The sequence below is a fragment of the Cannabis sativa genome, chromosome 2 (genome assembly GCF_029168945.1).
Source record: "Cannabis sativa cultivar Pink pepper isolate KNU-18-1 chromosome 2, ASM2916894v1, whole genome shotgun sequence".
In the NCBI taxonomy this organism is placed as follows: domain Eukaryota; kingdom Viridiplantae; phylum Streptophyta; class Magnoliopsida; order Rosales; family Cannabaceae; genus Cannabis; species Cannabis sativa.
Window position 1 is genome coordinate 32,371,290 of NC_083602.1, and position 24,742 is coordinate 32,396,031.

At 32.8% G+C, this 24,742-nt stretch overlaps 3 protein-coding genes across 4 annotated transcripts; 1 reads left to right on the top strand and 2 right to left on the bottom strand.

The window, feature by feature from the left end:
* The first annotated feature begins 7,552 nt into the window (after positions 1 to 7,552).
* LOC133034927 (5'-3' exoribonuclease 4-like) lies at positions 7,553 to 16,822 on the top strand. 2 transcript variants are annotated; one of them, XM_061110473.1, is made up of 22 exons: positions 7,553 to 7,896; positions 8,541 to 8,643; positions 8,769 to 8,845; positions 8,927 to 9,118; positions 9,293 to 9,412; positions 9,507 to 9,569; positions 9,667 to 9,804; positions 9,883 to 10,047; positions 10,298 to 10,375; positions 10,892 to 10,978; positions 11,183 to 11,272; positions 12,310 to 12,405; positions 12,829 to 12,899; positions 13,035 to 13,163; positions 13,271 to 13,347; positions 13,462 to 13,502; positions 13,593 to 13,667; positions 14,238 to 14,389; positions 14,474 to 14,578; positions 14,656 to 14,728; positions 15,215 to 15,297; positions 15,710 to 16,822. In XM_061110473.1, the coding sequence occupies exons 1-22, from the start codon at positions 7,690 to 7,692 to the stop codon at positions 16,332 to 16,334; spliced, it is 2,847 nt and encodes a 948-aa protein (XP_060966456.1). In that variant the 5' UTR covers positions 7,553 to 7,689; the 3' UTR covers positions 16,335 to 16,822. The 2 variants fall into 2 exon arrangements, with proteins under 2 accessions (XP_060966456.1, XP_060966455.1); XM_061110472.1 differs by having other exon boundaries at positions 7,554 to 7,896; positions 14,653 to 14,728.
* A 528-nt stretch (positions 16,823 to 17,350) lies between these two features.
* LOC133034929 (uncharacterized) lies at positions 17,351 to 18,949 on the bottom strand. The gene is made up of 2 exons (XM_061110474.1): positions 18,001 to 18,949; positions 17,351 to 17,567 (listed from the first exon to the last, which is right to left on the bottom strand). Exon 1 carries the CDS (start codon positions 18,651 to 18,653, stop codon positions 18,012 to 18,014), a length of 642 nt encoding a protein of 213 aa, XP_060966457.1. The 5' UTR covers positions 18,654 to 18,949; the 3' UTR covers positions 17,351 to 17,567; positions 18,001 to 18,011.
* A 2,741-nt stretch (positions 18,950 to 21,690) lies between these two features.
* On the bottom strand, positions 21,691 to 22,551 carry LOC133034259 (probable transcription factor At5g28040). Its single transcript, XM_061109311.1, has one exon. The coding sequence runs from the start codon at positions 22,549 to 22,551 to the stop codon at positions 21,691 to 21,693; it is 861 nt and encodes a 286-aa protein (XP_060965294.1).
* Positions 22,552 to 24,742: the final 2,191 nt, after the last annotated feature.

The following is a 24,742-nucleotide window of genomic DNA, read 5'->3' on the forward strand; positions in this document are numbered from 1 at the left end:
AATACTAGGAAGAATATTCTTAACTTGAATTGTACCAAAATTAATTTCACAATCAATGATATTTTCCTATTTTAATATTAGAAATAATAACTAGTATGGAAATAACTATCTAGAAAATATCAAAATTAGGTGGTAACTACCTAATTTAAGAATATTCCATTTTAAGTTTAAAATCAACTTAAAAAATATCTTAAGAATCTTCAATAACCAATTTCTAGAATTCTTCAACTTAATATTAAATTCAAAGATATTCAAATTTAAGTTAATAAGGAAAATTAGTAATAACTAATTTATAACTTAAATAGGAATATTTAATGAAATAATAAAAGTAAGTTTCAGAAAGAATCTAGTTAGTTAAAATTCTTTATTTAATTAAATACAAGAAAAATACAAATATTTTATCTAGAAATAATATCTCAAAATAAGAGTGTTTTTCTTAAAATTAACTTTAAAATATTAAAATGAAAATTAATTTCATATATTTTAAAAGTTAATTATGTTGCTAATCAATTTTATTAGGTTAAACTAATTTAATTAACCTAGTACAGTTATTCAAATCTGGCAAATGGGCTTTCACAATTGGGGTAGTTCATGTGAGGGGGAGCTGAGTTCAGTATGTCGTACCCACTTCTATTGGCCCCCATCTCTCACACAAGGCCCAAAAGAGAGAAATTTAACCTTAAAATGAATAACTGTTATTAATTGAATAGGTTCAAAAACTAAGTGGACCTAAATAAAATCTATCAGGGTGTGACATTTTATTTAGCAACAACCTATATGCATCTATAATCAAATAAACATATAGGCTCATACAGGCACACAGATTTGGATGGACCCTATTATGTTACTAGGTCATACATAGATGAAAGAAGAATGTAAAGTTTACCTGTTACAAATTATTTACTTGACCTATTGACAATTGAACCATGGGTTAAAATCAGATCGATCTGTCAACAAGTTAACCATGGCAATTTAGATCAAGCAATAATAGGTTTTAGAAAAAATTTACAAACATTCTAAAACACATACTCCTGCAACAAGTTAGATTTGGATAGTTGGATGTAGGATTTATTTAATTTTAAATAATTAATTATATTTCGAAAATAATAAAATAAAAAAAATATTTTCGGTTTTTAAAATGAAGTAAAATAATATTTAAAATTGAACCTACAATTTTGAAAAATTAAGTTTTAAGTAACATAAATATCATTTCAAAAATAAATTTGCTAACTTACCTTTTAAATCTCATGTTATTTTAAATTTAAATATTCAATAAGAAAAAGATAAATATATACCCTTTTCTGATTTTATAATTTAATTTAAGTAAAAATAACAAAATTTAAAAGTTAACAAAAATATCTTATTTCCCTTTTTAAAATACCATGATTATAGTAATCTTATTCTAAATAAGGTCAAATTACTTAAAAAAAAAAATATTTTATAAAAGGAATTTAATATCTGACCTTAGATTTAAAAATAAGATAAAATAATCAAATTTTAAAGAAAATAAGAAAAAAAAAGTAAGCAAAAATTGATTTTTACCTATTTTCAAATTCAAATTACACTAATATCTAAAATTAATTTTGAAAATTCAAATTAATTTATTTCTGATAATTAGATTTGAAATATGAAAAATAAAAATCAAAATACAAAACTACACAAAAAATCGGAAGTTAATTCCATGAAATAGCATGAAAAATCGAAGAAAACGAAGAAAATTGCACGCTGTACGGATGGTATGCACAGCATACCACCCGCGCGCGCATGGGGAGTGATCTGCCGTGTTTCCACGGTGCTGGGAGGCTGCAAGCAGCCCTTCCGCGGGCGTGGGAAAGGTGATAACCACTTTGATTTTTCCCGATTTTCAAAAAATCATAACTAATTCAAATAAAATCGAAATCGAGTTCTGTAAAAACGTAAATTGCTTAATTTTTTCCAAACTATCCAATAAAAATAATTCCAGAAACAGATAATCAATTATTTTTTTCCAGAATTTTACAAACAAATCGTTTTAAGTCCAAATTTCTTGCAAGCAAATCAATTACCATGGCTCTGATACCAGTTGTTGGAATTATTTTACCATGATCTTAGATCTACTCAGAAGTATGTTGATTTAACAACCTAAATATGAACTTCTAAAACGATAATAAATTAAACACATATAAAGTCAAGAAACCTTACAGTGGGTGCAACGGAATAATGTGTCTCCTTCCACTCAGATCTCTAACCCTTGATTCCTTTCTATTGTAGAGTATAATCAAGATCTGAGCCCGAATGTCCTTCAGTTGGATGTGATCCTTCACAGTCTTCCAATCTATGATTGAGGTACTGTTTGCTGTGTGTGGGCACTACTCTCTCACTAAGGAATTCGAAATTCTCTCTCTCTTTCTCTCTCTCTCTCTCTCTCTCTCTCTCTCTCTCTCTCTCTCTCTCTCTCTCTCTCTCTCTTGTGTATTGTGTTGATCGTGTGGTACAAGAGGAAGAGAAGAGGGTAGCTATATATAGAGAAAAGGGAAGCTCAACTTTCTAAAATAAACAATTTCCTTAATTACTGAGTAATTGATTAACTGTCTTATTTGGTGTGATCCACCACTTTTCTTTAATAGATAGCTGCTAGATTTAGGTTAGTAATTACTTGGCAATTAAAAAATTGAAAATAATAATTGGGAAACACAAATAAGTGGGCGACCATAGGTGTAATGGGCCTCACTTGGATTTTGCAGTTTCCACAATTTTATTTCTATTTTCCCAAAAATGTCAATTTTCCAATTCTAACCATTTAAATGCCAAAACTAATTATTTAATAACTAAAATAGATTATTAAATAATATTGTCATTTAATATAATTATTAAAAAGACATATAGAGTCTCTTAATTAATAATTAAACCTAGAATCTCTTTTCTTTACAATTTCATCCCTGCTTAGTGAAAATTCACAAATTAGACATAGTCTAACTTTTAGAATTATAATTGATTAAGCATAAATCAATTACTGAGTCTTACAAATAGTATGGTCTCAACTAGAATGGGGACCATGGATCTATAGAGCATTGCACTCTTAGAACTTGGAATTGCACTCTCAGACTTATATAGAGCATTCTATATGTTCTACGATATAGGCATGCTATCTCATTTAACCATTGTTATAATCTCAATGTGATCAAAGATCCTCTATATAGATGATTTACATCGAGATGGGATAAATTTACCATTTTCACCCCTCAATGTATTTGGCCCCTTAAAACACTTAGCTACCTGTAAATGATGTTTTAGTGATCTAAGATATAGTCACTGAAACAAGAGCTCATCCATTTACTTCTATTTAACTAAGCTCGAAGAGAATCATCACTTGACTTCTATACACCAGTAGAAGTTATAGATTCCATATTTATGTTCAGCACTCCCACTCAGTCATGCTATCATGTTCCCAAAATATACGTATCACCCTGACCCAAAAGTAGGCTTAACTAATAAATCAAAGAACATGAATAACACTCCTGAGATTGATCCTAAGCATATCATGATTTAGATTCTTTTAATTTAAGATCAACTACTGATATTGACTTGGAAAGATACAACAGTAAGTTTATAATATCTTGACAAAGTTCAATATCGGTCCAGTCCAATGTATACTCCATACATTCGAAGCTAGTATACTTTACCAATGTCTTGGAAAGAACATAACACTTACTCCAAGTGTAAGTATACTTCATCACTGATTATCACATCAGTGTAAATCCAAAACACTGATGAACAGGGACTTAGTCTTTTGAATCATATAATCACAATCACATTCCACTGTGTTGACAATATTGTAATTGTGAATGAATATATGTTCCGGACTTAACTGATTTTGTGCATATATATTACACCATGAACATGAAAAATACATGTTAACATAAACCACTTCTATTCTCTTAAATTGATATCTAATCAGATTTTAATGAGTTTTATTTAGGGCACAAAACCCAACATATCTTTTGCAAGTATGACTTTTCTGAAGAGTGCCCCAATTCTTAACCGCAAGTCAAAGACTAACTAGGAGCTTGCGACTCTTTCTTCTGCAAATCCTCTCCAGAAGAGGAAGAGTGAAGCTGTCGATCCTTCGATCCTCGATTTATCCAAGAAGCAACAGAAGGTCGCCCAAGAGAAGGGGAAGAAACCTATGATGGAGCCAACAACTAAGGCTCGTGACTTTATATACCAAATATAGATACACTATGAATTATTTATTATTTCAATTCAAATAATCAATGATCCTCTATAGACGGTTTACATCGAATAGGGATAAATTTACCGTTTACCCTTCAATGTATATTATTATTAAAATACTTAGCTCCTTATAAATGATATTTTAGTAAACTGATATAATTACTAAAATAAGAGCTCTTCCATTTATATCGTTTAGCCAAGCTCTAAGGAAACCATATTTTTATTTTTAAATAGTCATAAAAGCTATAAATTCCATATCTATGATTACCGCTCCCACTTAACTGTACCATCGAGCTCCCAACATGTAAGTATGGGCTAAACCTACAGGTAAGCTAGTAACGAACAAGTTTAAAAACCCGTATAATACAATTAAGGTAAAGCTTAACCATCTTATGATTGAGATTAATTAATCTAAGATCAACTAAGTGACACTAGCTTAGAAAAGATATAATAATAAGTTTATCATATATTTTCCACCGTCAATATCGATCCAATTCGATGTATAACCGATACATCTGATACAAGTTAACTTTACTAATGCTCTGAAAAAGGCATTCCACTTATCCAATTATAAGCAAACCACATCACTGATTATCACGTTAGTGTAAATCCAGTGTATCGTGGGACTAATATTTCGAAGCATATAATCATGAATATTTTCCACTGTGTTGAAAACACTATAATCACGAGTAACTATATATTCGAGATTTAATAAGATTTATATATATTAAACATATACTCATGAAAGTAACAAGGGAAACGAACAACATAAAATGATTTTCGGTCTTTTATTAATTAGTAAATAAGATTATATTGAAATAAATTTTATTTAGAGCATAAAACTGTTGGGTTTTGTGCCCTAAATAAAACTCATTTCAATATAATCAGATTTACTTATTAATAAAGATCAGAAATAACATTTTATGTTGCATGGTTCACATGATTTATTTGATGATTATCTATATAATGTATGAATTCTATGTAAGTCCAGAACATATGAATTTGTTAATGATTATAGTGTTGTCAACACAGTGGAATATAATCTAAATTATATGTTCGAAAGTTTATTCCCTGATTTGTCAGAACACTGGATTTAGACTGGCATGGTATAATCAGCGATTGGTATTCTTACACCTTGGATAAGTGTTATGTCCTTTCCAGGGCATTGGCAAAGTTTACCAGTATCGGATGTATGGAGTATACATCGGAAGGGACCGATATTGAACTTTGATTAGATATATTAAAATTTACCGTAATATCTATTCAATTCAATATCACCTGTTGATCCCATATCAAATGATCTTAATCCTGATATGTTTATGTTAGATCTCAAGAGTATTATACATGTTCTTTGATTTGTTAGTTAAGCCTACTTTTGGGTCAGGGTGATACGTACATTTTGGGAACATGATAGTATAATTGAGTGGGAGCGCTAACATAAATATGGAGTCTATAACTTCTATAGGAATTTAGAAGTGAAACGATGATATCCTTCGAGCTTGGCTAAACAGAGATAAATGGTGGAGATCTCATTTCACTTCGCTCAAATATCATTTATACGGAGCTAAGTGTTTTAAGGATAAAATACATTGAAGGTGTAGCGGTAATTTAGTGCCTATTCAATGTAGATCATTTATTAGAGGGTCATTGATCAAATTAGGATTATAACAATGGATAACTAATGGCGTATCTATATCGTGGAACATATAGAGCATTCTATATGACTGGTAGTACAATTCCAAGTTCTAAGTGTGGATTTAATAAGGAATTAATAAGTTAGGAAATTTACTTGGTAAATTCGGTTTGACTTATTGGAAGCTCAGAAATATAGGCCCATGGTCCCCATACTAGTTGAGACCATACTGCTTGTAAGACTCAGTTAATTGATTTTGATTAATCAATTATAATTCTAAAATTAGACTATGTCTAGTTTATGAATTTTCACTATGTTATGGCTTGATTGTGAAGAAATAGTGTTTTGGAGTTTATTTGTTAATTAAGAGACTTTATGAAGTCTAATTAATAAATATCATAAATAACAATTTTATTTGATAATTATTTTAATTATTAAATAAATAGTTTGGCATTTATAGGTTTGAATTGAAAAATATGGTATTATTGAAAATAAGAATAAGTGGTTGAAATAAAGTGGCAAAACTGTAACTAGAGATTGGCTCACTTAAGTGTACGACCAAGAGTGATTTATTGCCCAATATTTCATTCTTTTTTAATCCATTTAATTCAACCCTAACCCTATTGAAGAATAGTATAAAAGGAAGGTTATGGTCTCATTATCTAACTAATGCCTCCAAAGCTAAAAACCTAGATGAGACCTCTTCCTTCTTCTTTCTTCTTCAATTCGAAACACCAAGCCTTTCTTCACACTAAATATTTTCAGCCATTAGTGAATGAGTGAGTGCCCACACACATCAAGTAGTATCTCAATCATAGTGTGTAAGACTGTAGCAGATTCCAAACAACAAGAAGGAGATTCAACATCAAAGGAAGGAGAGAAAGAGATCCAGGTTCAGATCTTGGTAATGCTCTGCTACAGAAAAGAATCAAGGGCTAGAGATCTGAACGGAAGGAGTCATTATATACCGCTGCACCCAATGTAAGGTTTTCTAAACTTTATATGTGTTTATTTTCATTGTTTTAGAATTCATATTAGGATGTTAATGAAATATACATGGTAGTAAATCTAGATCTTAGTAAAATATTTCCAACAAAAACTCCAACAAAGAAGCTAAGAAAGAAACAATCCAAATCAAGGAAAAACACACTTTGACTGCACTAAAAAAAACCTAAGCTGAGGCAGAGTGGCACTAGATAGAGATAGGGAAGCCCAACAGAACCCCCATCAGACTGAACTGTATGAACTGATAACATCTCAAGTATTGTAATTGCCTAGATGGTAGACAACCAAAGGAGGCCAGAAGCTGTATGACGACCCTTGAGAAGACACCGAAAAACCTTCATAGTCCTGCGAAGAACCGACTCAGAGTCTCCCAGAGAGACTCAAAGGTTAGCAACCACGATTTCAAATTCGCAAGTGGTACAAAGAGAAAAAAGGTAATCTCCTCATATAACAATACCAATAACAAAACTTGTCACTAATTAGGACACATTTGTGAGCTACATACAATACAAAGGATTTAACTTCTTAAGACACGTCATTAATGGGAAAGGACATACAACTCCCTAATATTTATGTTATCCAAACAGGGAGTCAATGAAAAGTTAAATTCAAGAAAAGGGCATTATGGTCCTACCACATTTCCAATTCCACCCCGTTCTCTTGCTTCTCTTGCTCTATTATTCATAATAGCATATACTCAAGCAAATCTCGGGTCATCTTCTTCTTTGAGTCATTATTTTTAGGTACCCTTCTCTTCTCCCTTTCTAACTTCCAAGGCTCCGCAGCCCAGCAACAGAGCTAGATCCAACTGTACCAACTCAAAACGACACGTCGTTTTAATGGGCGTTCCTGCGTTTTACCGCTGGCTGGCGGATCGGTACCCACTCTCGATCGTGGATGTGGTGGAGGAAGAGCCGAACGAGGACTCCAATGGCGTCGCCAGACCTATCGACGTCTCCAGACCTAATCCCAATGGCATGGAATTCGACAATTTATACCTCGACATGAATGGCATTATCCACCCTTGTTTTCATCCTGACGGCAAGGTTTGATCTTTTTTTCTTCTTCTTTCTTTCTTTCTTTCTTTCTTTCTTCTTCTTCAAATTCTGTCATTAAGCAAGAATTCAGTATAGCTGGAGAGGTAGAACGACAAGTTTGAATCTTGAGAGGGAAAGTTACTGAGAAAGAAGTTTTCCAATTTATCAAGGGCTTTCATTTGGATTTTCTCTTCAACTAGCTGCGTAAGAGAATCGAATAGTGTGTGATTTCCTTTGAAGTTTGCAAAGTTGACACTCAAAGTACTAGCTTTGGTTAAATTCGTTAGACAAGTTAGGACTACCGTATTGGGCTAGAAGCGAAATAGGTTTTGGTTCAGACTATTAACTTTTGTTTTTCAGGATAGAAATGTCCCCGGGGGGAGGGGGATTGGGGGGCGCGGGGCGGGGTCATTAAGACTAATCGGTAATTGTTGTATTTTGTTGTCTGTATCATTGCTTTGTGATCTGATTGTAGAAAAGGAAGGGATGAAATTGTGGAGTTCAGTGCTCTCTGGGAAAAATGCTATACAGACCTTTTCCCTGTATTTTGTGTTGTTGTTTGTTGAATATCATGTGTTTGCTTTGTTGAAACTAGGATCCTAAAACTTCAGTATTTGGGTTTTACCCATTTTTTGTTGTTGGCTGTCATGTAGCCTGCGCCTGCTACCTACAATGATGTGTTCAAATCCATATTTGAATATATTGATCATCTCTTCACCTTGGTTCGCCCTCGAAAACTTCTGTATATGGCAATCGGTAAGGGTTAATTTTAGTCTTTGTAGTGGCTATAGGGTAAACCAGCTGACTCAATATAATTGTGTGCCTATTGGAATATTAAATGGCTGGTTTTAATAATAATTATTTTAACCTTTAATTTACAGATGGTGTTGCACCTAGAGCTAAAATGAATCAGCAACGGTCTAGACGATTTAGAGCTGCTAAAGATGCAGCAGAGGCAGTAAGATCTTTTTCATGTTGTTCTAGTGGTTGACCATTATTGTTTATGGGACTTATTGCATTTTCTCCACTTGCTTGTTAGGAAGCTGAAGAAGAAAGATTGAGGAATGAATTTGAGGCTGAGGAAAGAAGCTTGACACTTAAAGAGAAGCGTGAAACTTCTGACTCCAATGTTATTACTCCTGGAACTCAATTTATGGCAGTGCTCTCTGTGGCACTTCAGTATTACATACACAGTAGGTTGAACCGCAACCCTGGTTGGTGGTCTACAAAGGTTTGTTCAACAATATCCTATTCAGTCCTCTTTCCCAATCTCCCTGTGTCTTCTAGGTCGGATGATTCCTTTCCTGTGGAGTAATCCTCTGTGTACATTTTGTCGGTATACTGGCTTTCAGGATACTTTTGTCTCTCTAAGTTTATTTATGGGGCTGCAATTGGGTGTTTGAAGGTTATTCTTTCTGATTCAAATGTTCCTGGTGAGGGAGAACACAAAATCATGTCATACATTCGATTGCAGCGGAACCTTCCTGGATTTAATCCTAATACACGCCATTGTCTATATGGTCTGGTGAGTGTTTTGTATGTTATTTGTCACTTTCTTTATGTTTTTACAATGACTGATTGTTAATTGTTTGATTAAAATCTGTGTAATTCTTAATCAGGATGCAGATCTCATTATGCTGTCTCTAGCAACACATGAAATTCATTTCTGTATACTAAGAGAGGTCAGCTGATACTGTATTCTCAACAGCCTTTACAATATAAAGCCCTTTTATTCTAGGAGTTGGTATCATTTTCTTATTCTTTGTATGCACCAAGTAGGTTATTACACTGCCTGGGCAACAGGAAAAGTGTTTTGCCTGCGGCCAAGTTGGTCATCTGGCAGCTGAGTGTAGTGGTAAACTGGATAAACAAACGCCAGTGGTAGATGAAACTCCAATTCACAAGAAGAAATATCAGGTTGGAAATCTAACCGTCAACTTTTGCCGCATAATTTTGGTTTTTTTTTACTATTCTGATACAATTTTCCATTTGCAGTTTCTATACATTTGGGTATTACGAGAATATTTGCAATATGAACTGGATATTCCAAACCCTCCCTTTGCTATTAATTTTGAAAGACTACTGGACGATTTTGTCTTTCTATGTTTTTTTGTTGGCAATGACTTTCTACCACATATGCCTACATTGGAGATCAGGGAGGTACGTGGTGTCAGGTTTGCTGTTGTAGTTTTGAGTTATATATTCTTCTTCATTTTCTGCATCTTCTGAGTCAATAGTTTCTAACATAATTAGTTTAATCCTTATTCTGTAATCTATATGTTTAAGAAAGCTGATTGTATAGATTTTCATGTCATCTTCCATGCTAGCAGCAAAAAAGAAATATATTTTTTCTTCTGAATACCATTTATAATCATGTTTAGTATGCTAAACTGAACGTTTACTCTGCCAGGGTGCCATTAACTTGTTGATGCATGTGTATAAAAGAGAGTTTGCTGCTATGGGCGGTTATCTTACTGATGCGGGTGAGGTAATTATTTTTATTATTTAAAGGTTGTTTACATACTTATTTAGTTCTCTGTGTTTTCTTTTTAACTTATGAAAGTAGCAATTGTGTCGGTGCTTACATCGCTATTCCTTCAGTGAGATTTAATTTGTCCATTTCATATAAGAACAACTTTATATATTGTGTAATGTTGTACTAAGTTTCTAGCTGTTAAAATTGAGCATTGGTTTATTTGACACAGTATTTTAGGTTATATGTCTATATCTTATAAAGGACAAACTATTAGGAAGCTACGGAAAAAACACTGCCAAAAAGAAGGAAGCCACAAGGCCAATTTGTCAATTTTAAAGATCACAGGCTAAAGAAAATTGTCAAATAACTTGGGTTTTTTCTCATGCATAGAATATCAATATTCATTTTAGCTTTGAGGTTTCTTGAGTTCGTTAATGCTTTCCGAAATTTGAATCTATAGCTATGAATTAGGCATATGTTTTCAGGACTTAATATAGATGTTTTCATATTGACTACTGTACTCTGTAGGTGTTGTTGGACAGAGTAGAGCATTTTATTCAGGCCGTTGCTGTTTATGAAGACCAAATCTTTCAAAAACGGACTCGAATTCAGCAGGTACCTGATCTATTTAATCTTTTTCCCCAAACAATTTGATCTTGTTTTATACTTCTTTTCTCTAACACCATTTTCATACATTCTTAGTTATTCTATTGACATATTGTGTAAGATATAATAATTTACTTAAGCTGTTTGTGTATCCCTGCTGCTGTTTGTGTGTTTTCTTTTGTTAATACATATACATTTTTTTTATGATGGCAGGCTTATGAGAACAATGAGGAGATGAGGCAGAGGAACAAAAGAGATGCAACAGGTGTTCAACAGGCCCCGGTGGCTCCAGTGGTAGACAAGGTTCGTTGTTAAGCTTCATCCTGTGATTGAATATCTCACTGTAGTTTGTATGTGCATATTTCTGTTGTCTTCATAAATGGAATTATTTTGAGATTTATGACAATCCTGAATGAACTCTCATATAATTTATTATTCTAGTTTGATTCACATACTGGGAAGACCTAGGACACATTAATTTATACGTAAACAAGACAAACCATGAAAAAAAAAAATGAAAGACAAATCCGAGTAGATCCAAATGATCAGCAAAAATTATTTATTTCGTTCGTGTACTGAGAAGACCCAGGATGTATTAAGTTATTCATGAAAAGAGAAAAGTATTGGGATACGTAATCCAAACCCACAGAAAAATATATCCAAAAAGAGCAAAACAATTGATGAAATTTAGCTGGTTTTTATCTTCTGAATTGGTAAAACTTTTGGCTTTTCATTGGTAGCAAGTTTCCTAGGATTCTTGAAACTCCAAATTACATATTTCTCATAAATTTATCTTACAGGTTAATTCGGATGTGTGACCCTTTCTTAACATTTCATAAAAATTAGAGAATTGATCTTTCAAGAATCCTTTCCATTTTTTTTTGGTCTTCCCTGTAAATGGTTTGGTTTTCTTTTCTCTAATGGTTTAGATAGTTGTGCTGTGTGGTGCCTCAAATAATTTTTTTCTCCTTTTCTTTAGTAGCTTGAAATTATATATGAATAATATTGACAGTAATCTTTTGGAACGCCAACTCTAGTTATTTTGGTCTTGGAATTTTTATTGTTTCAAAGAATGAACGCATCAGGTGCTCTATTCTGTTCCTTTTTACTGCGCTTCAAGTTGATTGCAATTTGCAATATATCCTTAACTGTTTGGGTTTGTGAGGCTCTGCTTGATTGTGGACTTCTGAAATAGTGGCTTAGTAAGGCCGAGGTCAGGTCGATTGGACTTAATACTTACGAATCTGTTAGCTGAATTATTATTATTATTATTATACTTTGTTTTGTTTTTTTGAAAAATAAAAAGAGATGCTTTAGGGTTTCACTATTCTATTTTACAGGTAAAATTAGGTGAACCTGGATACAAGGAAAGGTATTATGCTGAGAAGTTTAATGTATCAACACCTGAGGAGATTGAAAAAGTGAAAAGGGACACGGTAAGCTCTGTTAGTTCATGTGCAAGAATTTTATTCAATAACATAAGAGCACTTTTTGTCAATACTTGCATTTCTTGTAATTGTTTTTTTAACATGACCTTTTATTTGTTGTGAATAATTTATTATCATGCTTGGATACCTTTTACGCATATTCCTTTGGTTTGGCTTGCATCCCAAAAAATTCTGCTACATTACGTTAGTATTTATATGTCATTAGCATGACATAATTTTGGTGTTCTTCCTGTTTTGAAGTAAATGAGATTTCATAGTTCATTCATATCCTGGACATACTTGAAAAGTTCAATTCATTTATTTCATGTTATTGAAAAGCTAGAAGTGGCAGTTAATCATTATTCTGTTAGAGCGAAAGGTTATCTTAATTGCTTTGTGCTCATTATTTTGATGAATTTCATTTTCTTACAGGTATTGAAGTATGTAGAAGGCTTATGTTGGGTTTGTCGGTATTACTACCAAGGTGTTTGCTCTTGGCAATGGTTAGTTTATTGTGAGAACAGCTGATAAATTGTTTTAAGCTCCCTTTTTTATACTCTTCATTTTGCTGCTTAAGTGAATATTCTCAATCAGCATTAATGATCTAAACAAACATTTATTCTTCAATACTGTTTTAGGTATTATCCATACCACTATGCGCCATTTGCTTCTGATCTCAAGGATCTCCCTGAACTAGAAATAACATTTTTCTTGGGAGAACCATTCAAACCATTTGATCAGCTTATGGGAACTTTACCAGCTGCAAGGTGTCCATGCTTTACTCATTTGAAATTAATATAAATTTAATGATTAGGAAATATCCATCTGGTTATATCCACTAGCTGTAGTGATCATTGCCAAATTCCTGTTACAGTTCAAATGCTCTACCAGAGAAGTACAGAAACTTGATGATTGATCCTTCATCACCTATTAATGCATTTTATCCATCTGGTAAAATTTGGTTCAGCTAATATTTATGTATGTATATATGTATGCGCACGTGTGTGGGCGTTGTTCAACTTTCATTTCTATAGTAATTTTAATGTGTTCCTTTTTCCCTTGCAGAATTTGAGATTGACATGAATGGCAAGCGGTTTGCATGGCAGGTAATGTGATTAAAAGTATATCCTGTCATTTTTGTAATGTTATTTGGAAATCTATGGAAGATTGTACTAAATTCTTTTTACGTGAATCAGGGAATTGCGAAATTGCCATTCATTGATGAGAAGAAGTTGCTCACTGCAACCAGGAAACTTGAAAGCACTTTAACGGTCTGAAATGAAGTCTAGTTATTAATTTTTTACAAGAAAATTGTTGAATGTTTGTTTCAAATTTCCTCTTTAGTAAGCCAGTTAATCAAAGATCACCTAGGTTTTTATGGTGGTTGAGCTGGAATTTGGAGACAATTGAAGATAAAATTGAACATTAAAAAATAAGACAAAAGACTTATGCACTTTGGAAATAATGTTAGTGTCACTCTTTGTAGCCTCGATGAGGGCTGAGGAAAGTTGCTCTCAGCTTAGAGATTTAAATTCCTTTTGGCCGGGCAGTTTGTTTTTGTTTGTTTGCAAGATTCTTAATATTCTGATTAGTCTATGTTTGCGGGACCTCTTTTATATTGATGCGATCTAGTCGTAATTTATGAAGTTTTTCACAAATTACTGAAGGTGGAAGGGGAATAGGTTAAGATAAAAGAACTGACATCCACCTTCAGTAATTTCTTGCTGAAGTTTACTATTAGGGGTGTTGTTAGATGCAAAAACAAGCTCATGTCTGCATTTACGCAATATTTTCAGCATCTGACGCTTAATCATGAACACTGTCAATATCTGTATATGCAGGAGGAAGAACAGATTCGAAATAGTGTGATGCACGATTTGCTTTATGTATATCGTGCTCATCCTTTGGCTTCACAAATGTACATGTACTACCAACTTTATCATCAGATGCCACCATATGCAAGATTTGCTTATCAAATTGACACAAATGCTAGGTTGTATAGTCTTTATATCCGTTAGACTTGGTTTATGATCGTGACTGCATACTGACTACCCTATTCTCTGTTGATCTTTCACAGCGGTGGAATGAATGGATATCTATGGTTATGCGAGAGGAGTGGGACAAGAAATGTAGTCTTTTCCCCTGTCAGTGGGTTTCCAGACATAGAGAATAACCAAGTTTTGTAAGTACTTCTACTATGCTTGTTTGATAAAATAAAGCCTTGAAAATCTCATGTTCGGCATTCCTTTCTTGCAGAAGTGTCTCATACCTTAACCCTGTAGCACATAGACACATCCCAGAACCTCCCAAGGGTGTGGTAATTCCTGAAAAGGTATTAAACTTTTGTGACTTTGAAAAGCTCCTGGTTTGATTATTGTTTCTGGATGGTTTACAAGTTAAACCTTCTAGTCTGGTGTACTAGTTGTGTATTTCCTTCTGTCAAGTACATCAAATAACAAAACAGTTTTGGTCATTTTACAAGAAGCTTCTATTCCAAATACCGCACTTACATAAAATTGGACTTGAAATCTAATCAACCATATCAAGACTAACTTACGGCCACACATCAAATAAGATATTGGTAGTTGAATTGTGAAGTGCGTCTAGTTAAACTTGTGCAAAGGTAGCCTTGTAAAAGTACTTGTTCCACTTCAGGGTAAGCAGTAAAAGTGAAGTTGGTCAGGTTCCTTGTGCATGACCAAAGACAGTAATCATCTATTGTGATTTGTTTAATTTTCTTATTTCCATGCTCTTAAAGCTGTTTTTTTTTTTCAAACTATGCTAAGATTTGATAAACTTATGATTTATTTATTTGCAGATGATAGATCCTACTGACATTAAGCCATCCCCTGTGTTATGGCATGAAGACAACGCTAACCGGCGGCATCAATACAGGGAAAGGTGAGAAAGTATTTATGAGTGGATTGAATTAGAACCATCTCTCTGTTTGATTTGTACTGCTGGGAATCTTTCACCTTCAAAGTGCAGTGACAAATAGATAAATTAAAAATTACTAAAATAAGTTGAGTACCTTCAATTTTATTTCTGGCCTTGAAGTTGATCCTTCAAGAAAACTGGTGAAGCCTTTGTCCAAATCTTCATGTCTTACTCTATCTATTTCTCTGGATGAAGGAATTATTTTTAGCATTAATTTTATAATCTCCCCTTGAACTATGGTCAATGTGTCAACATTGCCCCCAATTCCCAAATTAATTTCCCATTTTGAAATTCAGGGGGCACATTTGATATTGCAATCCCTGGGGATTTATAAAATGTATCCTTATTTTTAATTGTGATTAATTCTATTTTGCAGACAACAAGTGTATGGGGCAATCGCTGGCCTTCAGTTGGGAGAAGCAGCACACCGTCTTGTTAAGAACTCCCTCAATCTAAAATCTAATGATTCATCCTCTGGGTCTTGGGATCAGTCACCATCTAGAAACTTCCCTGGCCACTACCAAGGAACAGCCAGATCAAGACCAGCTGGACCTTCTGGGTATGAAAGGGGCTTCCGGCAAGACCCAAATTCTTACTATGATAATTCTTATAATCCTCAGGGAATAATGAGTAGGCCTAGATATCCAGTCTCAAATGGTAGAATGCATAGTCAAGAACAACACCGCAACTTGAGGAATGGAATGGCTACTTTGACAGTGGAAGATAACGCGAGAAACAGATCGCCTGGTGTAATGACACCGAGAATGCCAAATTCAGCAAATTTAGCAAATATGTCTCACCAATTCATGCCGAACATGGGTGTACTCCCAGCACCACCCCCGAACTGGATTGACAAGACCACAAATGGTGGAATGTATAATTATAGGCAACAGGAATACATCCCAGGCACTACACATGAGAAGCAGGGGAAGATGACTTATCAGGTTAAAACACAAGGTGGTCAAGGTTTTTCTAATTCTGGGGACCAAGAGCGCTTGTAGGGGATTTTGTTCAGTTATCTTCCCTCCGTTGTCCCTATCCTGTTGAATACATTTCACCGAACAAACCGTTCCAATGACAGGGACCTGTGTAACAAGAAGCTTCAGCCAGTTTGATGAAACAGAAACAGATTTATTTGTTGGGAGTTTGCATGGTAAATAGGCAATGCTTTTCCAAATTATGTATGTGGTTTACTGATCGATGCTGCTATTGTCCGAAGCATTGTTGAGAATTGCAACCTTTTGTCCCTGGATGATTTATACTTCTTTCCCAGTTGGACAAGGGTCAATTTGAGAGGTGTATGGTGTAGTCAGTCATTTTATACAAATAAGTATTTCATAGGGAAATTGTAGTAAAAATACTTAGATCTTGCCTTCGAAAGGGAAAAAAAAAAGAAATAAAAATGCTCATCTTGCTTAACGAATATGGAATCCCACTTGTAATCAAAGATTGTTATTTATTGTTTTACTGTTTACTCCTTAATTTACAATTATTGCCTTTGCAAATTACTTCGACTGGAATTCTTAGGCGTTGCTTTTGTTGCTGATGTTTTATTTTGAATAAGTAGTGACAATAAGCCGTGGAAATTTTGCCAAACCCTCTTTGTTTTGAATTGGTAATCTTTTAACTTTAGAGCATGTCATTCCCCTCTTTATTGATATCAGCTCTCAGTAGAGTGAACGTGGTTCATATTTACAGTGAACAATATTCTGAAGCTGCTGTTCGACTATTAATTTACAACTTAGTATTATTAGCTGGCAGTCTTCCTCTACCAGATCAATCTGATACTAAAATTTGGCAACTGCTTACAAAACGTCAAAGTCCAGCACATGCAATGCAATAGATTATAGAATAAGTATTAAGTATTGGGGTACCTCATATACTATAATTTCTGGAGTAGTACCTTGAACAATATAAACACTTCTAGATTAATCACATTACTCACCATAAAAGGCATGAACCAAATTTACAAAACAAATAAAATGATGATAGATATGGCTGGCTTTGCACAGATAAATGGAGATGATACTGTTTCTGTTTTATTGGACAGAGTGGAAGACGATACAATGTTGAGAACTTATACAAGTTGTATACTTCCTTAGAGAATCATACAAGTATGCACATTCTATTTGAACATATAGTAAAAACTAAAAGATACCTAATCTAAGTAGCTCAAACGGTCAGCTCCCACAGAGTCTGAGGTTTCATTTCAGTCTCTCCTTTGTCCTTAGTACCTATATAACAACAATTGTTATAGTTTCTTCCTGACCCCAATTATTGCAAGGCCTTAATTCCAAAAAGGGAAAAGATAATTTAGTAAATGGGAAAATTGGGGAGGTAGACTCCAAGGCTAAGGAGGATCAATATTGTCATCATTTGACTTTGTAATGTAATTATGCAATTTAAATACTTATTCTTAAATCGTTCACCATACTTGCCTATAAAACAAATAATAATCCAAACTCAATCACAGATCTCCAATCAAATCTTCGTTTTTATATTCATGGAACCAACCTTATTGCTTACATGGTATCGAGAGCATGCCATAAATTAATGAACAAAATGTTAAAAAGCATAAAATTTGTACTAAATAATCTTCCTATTACTCAGATGATCAACCAGAATTCTTTATACTTCACACGTAGAAGAAGAAAACAAGAACCGTACCTCATCATCCACTATTGAAGGAAGTAACCAGACAAGAAAAGTACAAAGAAGAACAACAAAGTTCCATATATAAGAATAGCTTTCTGCCCAGAAGTGAGTGTATTCCCACCAAGGCCAAACTGCTGGTTCTGAGCAAAACCAGCTATTTCCACACTCTTACTCACAAAAAAGCTCTTAGAAGCTCCACAAGTTGAGCACCTCCAATCATCAGGCAACTTGTCAAATGGCAGTCCTGGCGGTATAGGATAAGATGGGTCCCCTACTGATTCATCATATGTGTAGCCACAAGACCTGCATTCGAAGATTCCAGTATTCAACACTGCGAACTTCTCTTCAAGCCGGCGTTTGTCGAAGCTCTCTTGCTCCTCCAGTGACAGTTCAGGTTCTGTTTCAGGTTCAGGTTCAAGCGCCGGAGTCGGTGGGGGTAGAGGAGCTGAAGTGGGTTGGTCTGAAGTGGGTTTGTCTTCTTTTGAGACATCAATGGAGTTTGGAATGAATTTGAAGGGTTTAAGGGGCTTGTGGGGAAGTGAAAGCGAGAAAGGTGGGATTTTGGGGAGAAGAGTGAGATGGGTTTTGAATTTTGGAGGTGAAGGTTGAGAGAATGAGGTTGAGATGTGGAAAGAAAAGGTAGCTCTTGTCGTTGCAGAAGCCATGAATGGTCTTTCTTCTTCTTCTTCACATATAATGATCGTAGTTTGTTTTTCAAAGTTTTCAGCTGTGTAGAAAAGTGTTGTTTTTTTGTTTTATGTTTTTTGGGGTGAAATTAGTTGATTCTTTTGATTATGTTTAGGTGGTTGTTTGCATCTGGGTGGAGGAGAAAGAAATGGGATCCATGGAAGAGCATATGCTGCGTGTCCTGTCGTGGAAGATTGTTGGATAAGGTGGTGGTGGGGAAAGTTTTGTAAGATTGCTTTGTGGATTATGTTGATTGGGCTTTGCTTCCTTTGTTGGGTTACATCTCTCCTACAACACTTGTCTAACCCAACTACTACTACTTCACTTCTTCTTTTCTCTCTCTTTTTTTTTCTTTTTTAATTTTTTTTTATATATTTAATCGTTTATATATTACAATCATGTATAATTTGGAACTCGAACCAGGACCTCCAACACACACGCACTCACCTATAGCCACTTGAGCTAGCCTAGTTCACTTCACAGATGCATTGCCCATTTTACCTCAGAAAAATTAAAGGATTTTTTTTATAATTAACTAAATAAAAAGTGAAAAATATTAAAAACAAAAATAAAATTATACAAAATTTTAAATATTTTTACCGCTTATAATTTATTTTTTTATTCAAAAATTATGACTTGATTCATATTGTTGTGTTTTTATAGTATTTTTTTATTGTATTTATGTTTATGTTGTTTTTATACTACTGTAAAATTATAATTAAAAAAAATACACTAAATACTAATTTTTTTTCAACTTTACATTTATACTTTAACAATTTTTTTTTTTTTATATCTATACTTTCTATATTTAATTTTTTCTTTTATACTACTTTTTACTTATTAAAACTTCAAAAAAAAAAAAAAAATTTCTTCATTATAGGATATTTTTATATCTTCTTTTTTTAATATTTTTTTTCTCTCTTAAAAATTAAATTAAGAACACTTTTTTTTTTAATATTTTTTATCTTTTACATTAAAAGATATAAGTCAAAGTAAAAAAATGAATATTTTACTTTTTATTTGTTCATAGAATTTTTATCAAAAACAACCATTTTTTTAATACTATCAAAAATAGAAGAGATAACTCCCGTTTTGAAAGTTATTTGGCGTTTTTATACGATATCCGCGATTCCTCTCAATTTATAATTCAATACACAAATTAATTAATTATGCTAGGTTAGCTACATGTTGTGTATTATTAACAATTTCTACCGAAGATGATAAGATGATATCTTGAGCAATTACCTATCTAGGACTATTACCACAAATTGATGTCTCGAGCGTTCCATACACATTACTTCTCAATACAATTTCTTTTTGGATGTTTTGTAGTTTATTCAGAGTTAATTTATGAATGATTTGTATATTTTAACAAGATTGATGTCTTGTTATTTTTCTGTTGATTTATAGTTATTTTTTTGTTATTTTATAATTATTTTTATGTTGTTATTTAGGTGTTGTATAGTTGGTTTTCTGTTATTTTTGTATGTTTTTTTTTGTACAATTGTTATTTATTTTATGTGCATTTTATTGTATATATTTTTGGTTTATTCCATACAATATTTTTGTTTTATATGTGTGCATTTGTTTTGTTATTTTTATATTGTTTTTGAATTATTTTTTTTTAACTATTATTAAGTCAAAAAGGAAAAGAAAAAAAAGTTGAAAGAATAAAGTTGTAACAACAAATTCTATAAAATAAATATTATAATAGTACAAAAAAATAAATTAAGTTGTTCAAAAAAATCGTAATATAAAAGAATATTGAGAAATTGATATTATTTTACTTATTACAGTTAGGTCAATATTTTGTTTTTTTTCTGTTGCTTTATAGTTATATTTTTGTCATTTTATAGTTGTTTGTTAAATTGTTCTAAGTTTATTTTTTAGTTGTTTTTGAGTTATTTTTTTTTTTAATTTTTTTATAATTTTGAAATTTTAATAAACACAGTATTTTGTAAAATTGCTACAGTAAAAATATAAAAAAAATCTGTGTTAGTATCACAATATTTTTGTTAATTGTTTTCTATTTTACAGGATCGTTTTGAAAGTTACCATCCTACTTTTTATCTAATGAAGTTTGTAATATACACTTATAATGGGTAGCAACTTATTTTAACAAATTCTTAATTTTCTTTCATTTCTAACAATTTTTATACTTTTTTTTTTTCGGTTTACTAACAATTTTTATACTTGATATCCCCATTTTATCTTTCTAGCACTTAGTTATGAAATGTAAATCACTCTTAACAAAATGGAAACTAAACTACAAGTCTTCTTCTAATGCAAACTACTCATTTTTTAAAATATAAACCACAAGCCTTCTAGAGTTATAATAAGATATTTAAATATTATTTATTTTAAGTAGATAAATATATTTTTTTGTACAAATAAATTTATTATAGAGTTTTTAGCTTTTAGTGTAGTTTCTTCATAAATTTTTTTATAAATTGTTTTTAAATTTTTTACCAAATATTTTGGTATCACAATTTTTTCAAAAAATAACTTTTAACTTTGAGGATCATAGAAGAAACAATTATATTAGTGATTAACTATAATAAAAAGTGAAAGCAGAGTATTATTATTGGACATCAGTGTTATTTAACACTTTTAGACATATTACCTTTGGATTGACTAGCATATTCCTTAAAAATTATTATAAATTATATAGAAGTATACTTAATTGGACTAATAATATTGACAACTGGTATTGCCTTTTAGCACTACGAATCAAAACATTCAGCTGACATTTTGTCAGGAATCACAACCCCTGCTTGAAACATAGCATAGATAATCAAACAGCATAACAACAAGTACACTTGACTTTGTTTCTTTCTTTATGCTCTGTAAGACTATAACGGTAATTAACAATAATAATAATAATAATGAATTAATGATAATTCTATTCACAACTTTCTTCTCTCTACTCTCTATTATTAATATTAATCACCCAACCCAACCTAACCGTTGACCAACCAACCACAATCTAATCATTATAAAATTAACAAATAGTCATCACACGTCAGCAGGAGCAGCCTCATCAACAATGTTTATGGTTGGTCCTTTTCTTAACTTTTCCAAAGCAGCCTTAATATGAGTCTGAATCGACTCAAGCCGTTTTGAATAAATCTCCAAACCCCTAATCTTCTCTTCCCTCCATTTCTCATCTCCCATTTCTTCTTCTTCTTCTTCAAACGACGCCGTTTTCAATATCCATTTCTCTATCTCATAATCCTGTTGACTCAGCATCTGATCATTACTACCACTACCGCCACCACCTCTGCAACTCCATATCTTCTGTGAAATCTCGAAAATGCCCCTCTCGTGCGGATTCCTGAACCGGAAATCCACACCCGAGTTCTTCAACTTGCTAAAGGTTATTTGGTACTTTCTCCTCATTCTCCTCAGCTTATCAGCCAGTTGGTTCTGGTTGAATCGGCCCCTTAACTCGGGCTTAACCCGGTCATTGTAGAACGAGTTAGCCGTTCTCCGGTGCGGACCGAGTTTCCGAGTTACGGTGTAGTCGAGGAAGCTCTGTAAGAGCTCGATTTCGTCCTCTTCGCTCCAAACTCTCTTTTGCAAATTAACTTTCTTAGCGGCCGCCGCGTTTGGGTAGTAATCGTCGTCGTCGTCGTCGGTACGGCGTCGTTTCGAAGTGGAGAAAGAAGGATCAGCGTTTCTTGTAACGGCTACGGTAACGGAATCAACGCCGTCGTAATCGTCTTCTTGATTGTGATCATGATCGTCGTCGTCGTTTGTTGATTTGGGGTCATTAATGTCTGGTTCGTCAAATATGTCTTCGTTGTCGTATTCGGAGGAGGATGTGGACGAAGACGAAGAAGAAGATAAAAGCCAACTGACGAGTGGCCAAGTCATGATGGTCTTTTTGTCAATGGAGAAAGAACAAGGTCTCTCCTTCTTCTTCGTCTTCTCTCCTCCAATGGCTGAAGGAAGATGGAGATTGGAGATTGTGGAGCTTGAAGGAGAGAATTGATATAAATTATGGAGGTCATTGGAGAAACAATTAATGGGTTGATTTTAATTTTGATGGTTACAGAGGTACGGACGCCATAGAAAAGAGCCATTTTTATGTGTCCGATAATGACTGCTGTCCCTCAGCTCAACAATTTTTTTTTTGAATAATGAACCTTCATTTAATAAATAAATAAATAAATAAATATAATTAAATCATGTCCAATAAAATAAAATCTATTTTTGGCAAATCAGGTGTCCTAAAATAACAAAAAAAAAAAAAAGGAAAATTTAATGTTTCCTTTCAAGCTCTTAAATTTGCTCTTACCGAAAAACAAATCTTAAATTTGCTATATTTGGAAGTTAAATTTTAGAGATTATGGTGAGTAAAGAAAAAAGAAGCAAAATATATATAAAAAATTTTAAGTGTGGATTCAATAAGGAATTAATAAGTTAGGTTCGTAAATTCGGTTCGGCTTATTGGAAACTCGGTTATATAGGCTCATGGTCCCCATACTAGTTGAGACTATACTGCTTGTAAGACTCAGTTAATTGATTTTAATTAATCAATTATAATTCTAAAGTTAGACTATGTCTACTTTATGTATTTTCACTAAGCAATGACAAAATTGTAAAGAAAAGAGATTCTAGGTTTTATTTGTTAAATAAGAGACTTTATATGTCTAATTAATAAATATATTAAATGACAATATTATTTAATAATTATTTTTAGTTATTAAATAATTAGAATTGACATTTAAATGGTTGAATTGAAAAATTGGTGTTTTTGAGAAAATGTGATGCAGAAATGATAAAATAGCAAAATTGCATAAGTGAGGCCCAATATCCAAAGCCCAAGGCCGGCCACACTTAATGGCTGTTATCATTTAATTTTCTATTATTTTAATGTCAAATAATAACATAAACCTAGTGTTAGGTTTTATGCCCTAAATAAAACTCTTTACAATCTGATTAGTTATCAATATAAGAAATTTGAAGTGATTGATGTTTGCATGAATTTTACATGCTAATGGTTTAATATGTTTAATATGTTTATTACATTCATACACACAAAATCAGTTAAATCCAGATCATATGTTTATTCACAATTACAGTATCGTCAACACAGTGGAATGTGATTGTGATCATATGAATCAAAAAGTTTTGGTCCCTGTTTCATCAGTGTTATTGGATTTACACTAATGTGATAATCAGCGATGATGTGTACTTACACTTGGAGTAAGTGTTATGTTCTTTCCAGGACATTAGTAAAGTATACTAGTTTCGAATGTATGGAGTATACATTGGACTGGACCGATATTGCAACTAAGTTAAGATATTACAAACTTATCGTTATACATATCTTTCCAAGTCAATATCAGTAGTTGATCTTAAGATTGAAAAGAATCTAAATCCTGATATGCTTGGGCTCAACTCAGGAGTGCTATTCATGTTCTTTGATTTATTAGTTAAGCCTACTTTTGGGTCAGGGTGATACGTATATTTTGGGAACATGATAGTATGATTGAGTGGGAGTGCTGAACATAAATATGGAATCTATAGCTTCTACTGGTGTATAGAAGTTAAGTGATGATTCCCTTCGAGCTTAGCAAATAGAAGTAAATGGATGAGCTCTTGTTTAACTGACTAATTATTAGATCACTAAACACCATTTACAGGTAGCTAAGTGTTTTAAGGGGCAAAATACATTGAGGGGTGAGAACGGTAAAGAAATCCCATCTCGATGTAAATCATCTATATAGAGGATCTTTAAATCACAATAAGATTATAACAATGGTTAAATGAGATAGTATATTGGTATCGTGAAACATACAATATGCTCTATATAAGTCTGAGAGTGCAATTCTAAGTTCTAAGAGTGGATTCAACGAAGAATTAATAAGTAGGAATTTACTTGGTAAATTTGGTTCACTTATTGGAAGCTCAGCATATAGATCCATGGTCCCCATTCTAGTTGAGAACATTCTGCTTGTAAGACTCATTAATTGATTCGTGATTGATCAATTATAATTCTAAAGTTAGACTATGTCTGATTTTATGAATTTTCACTAAGCAGGGGTGAAATTGTAAGGAA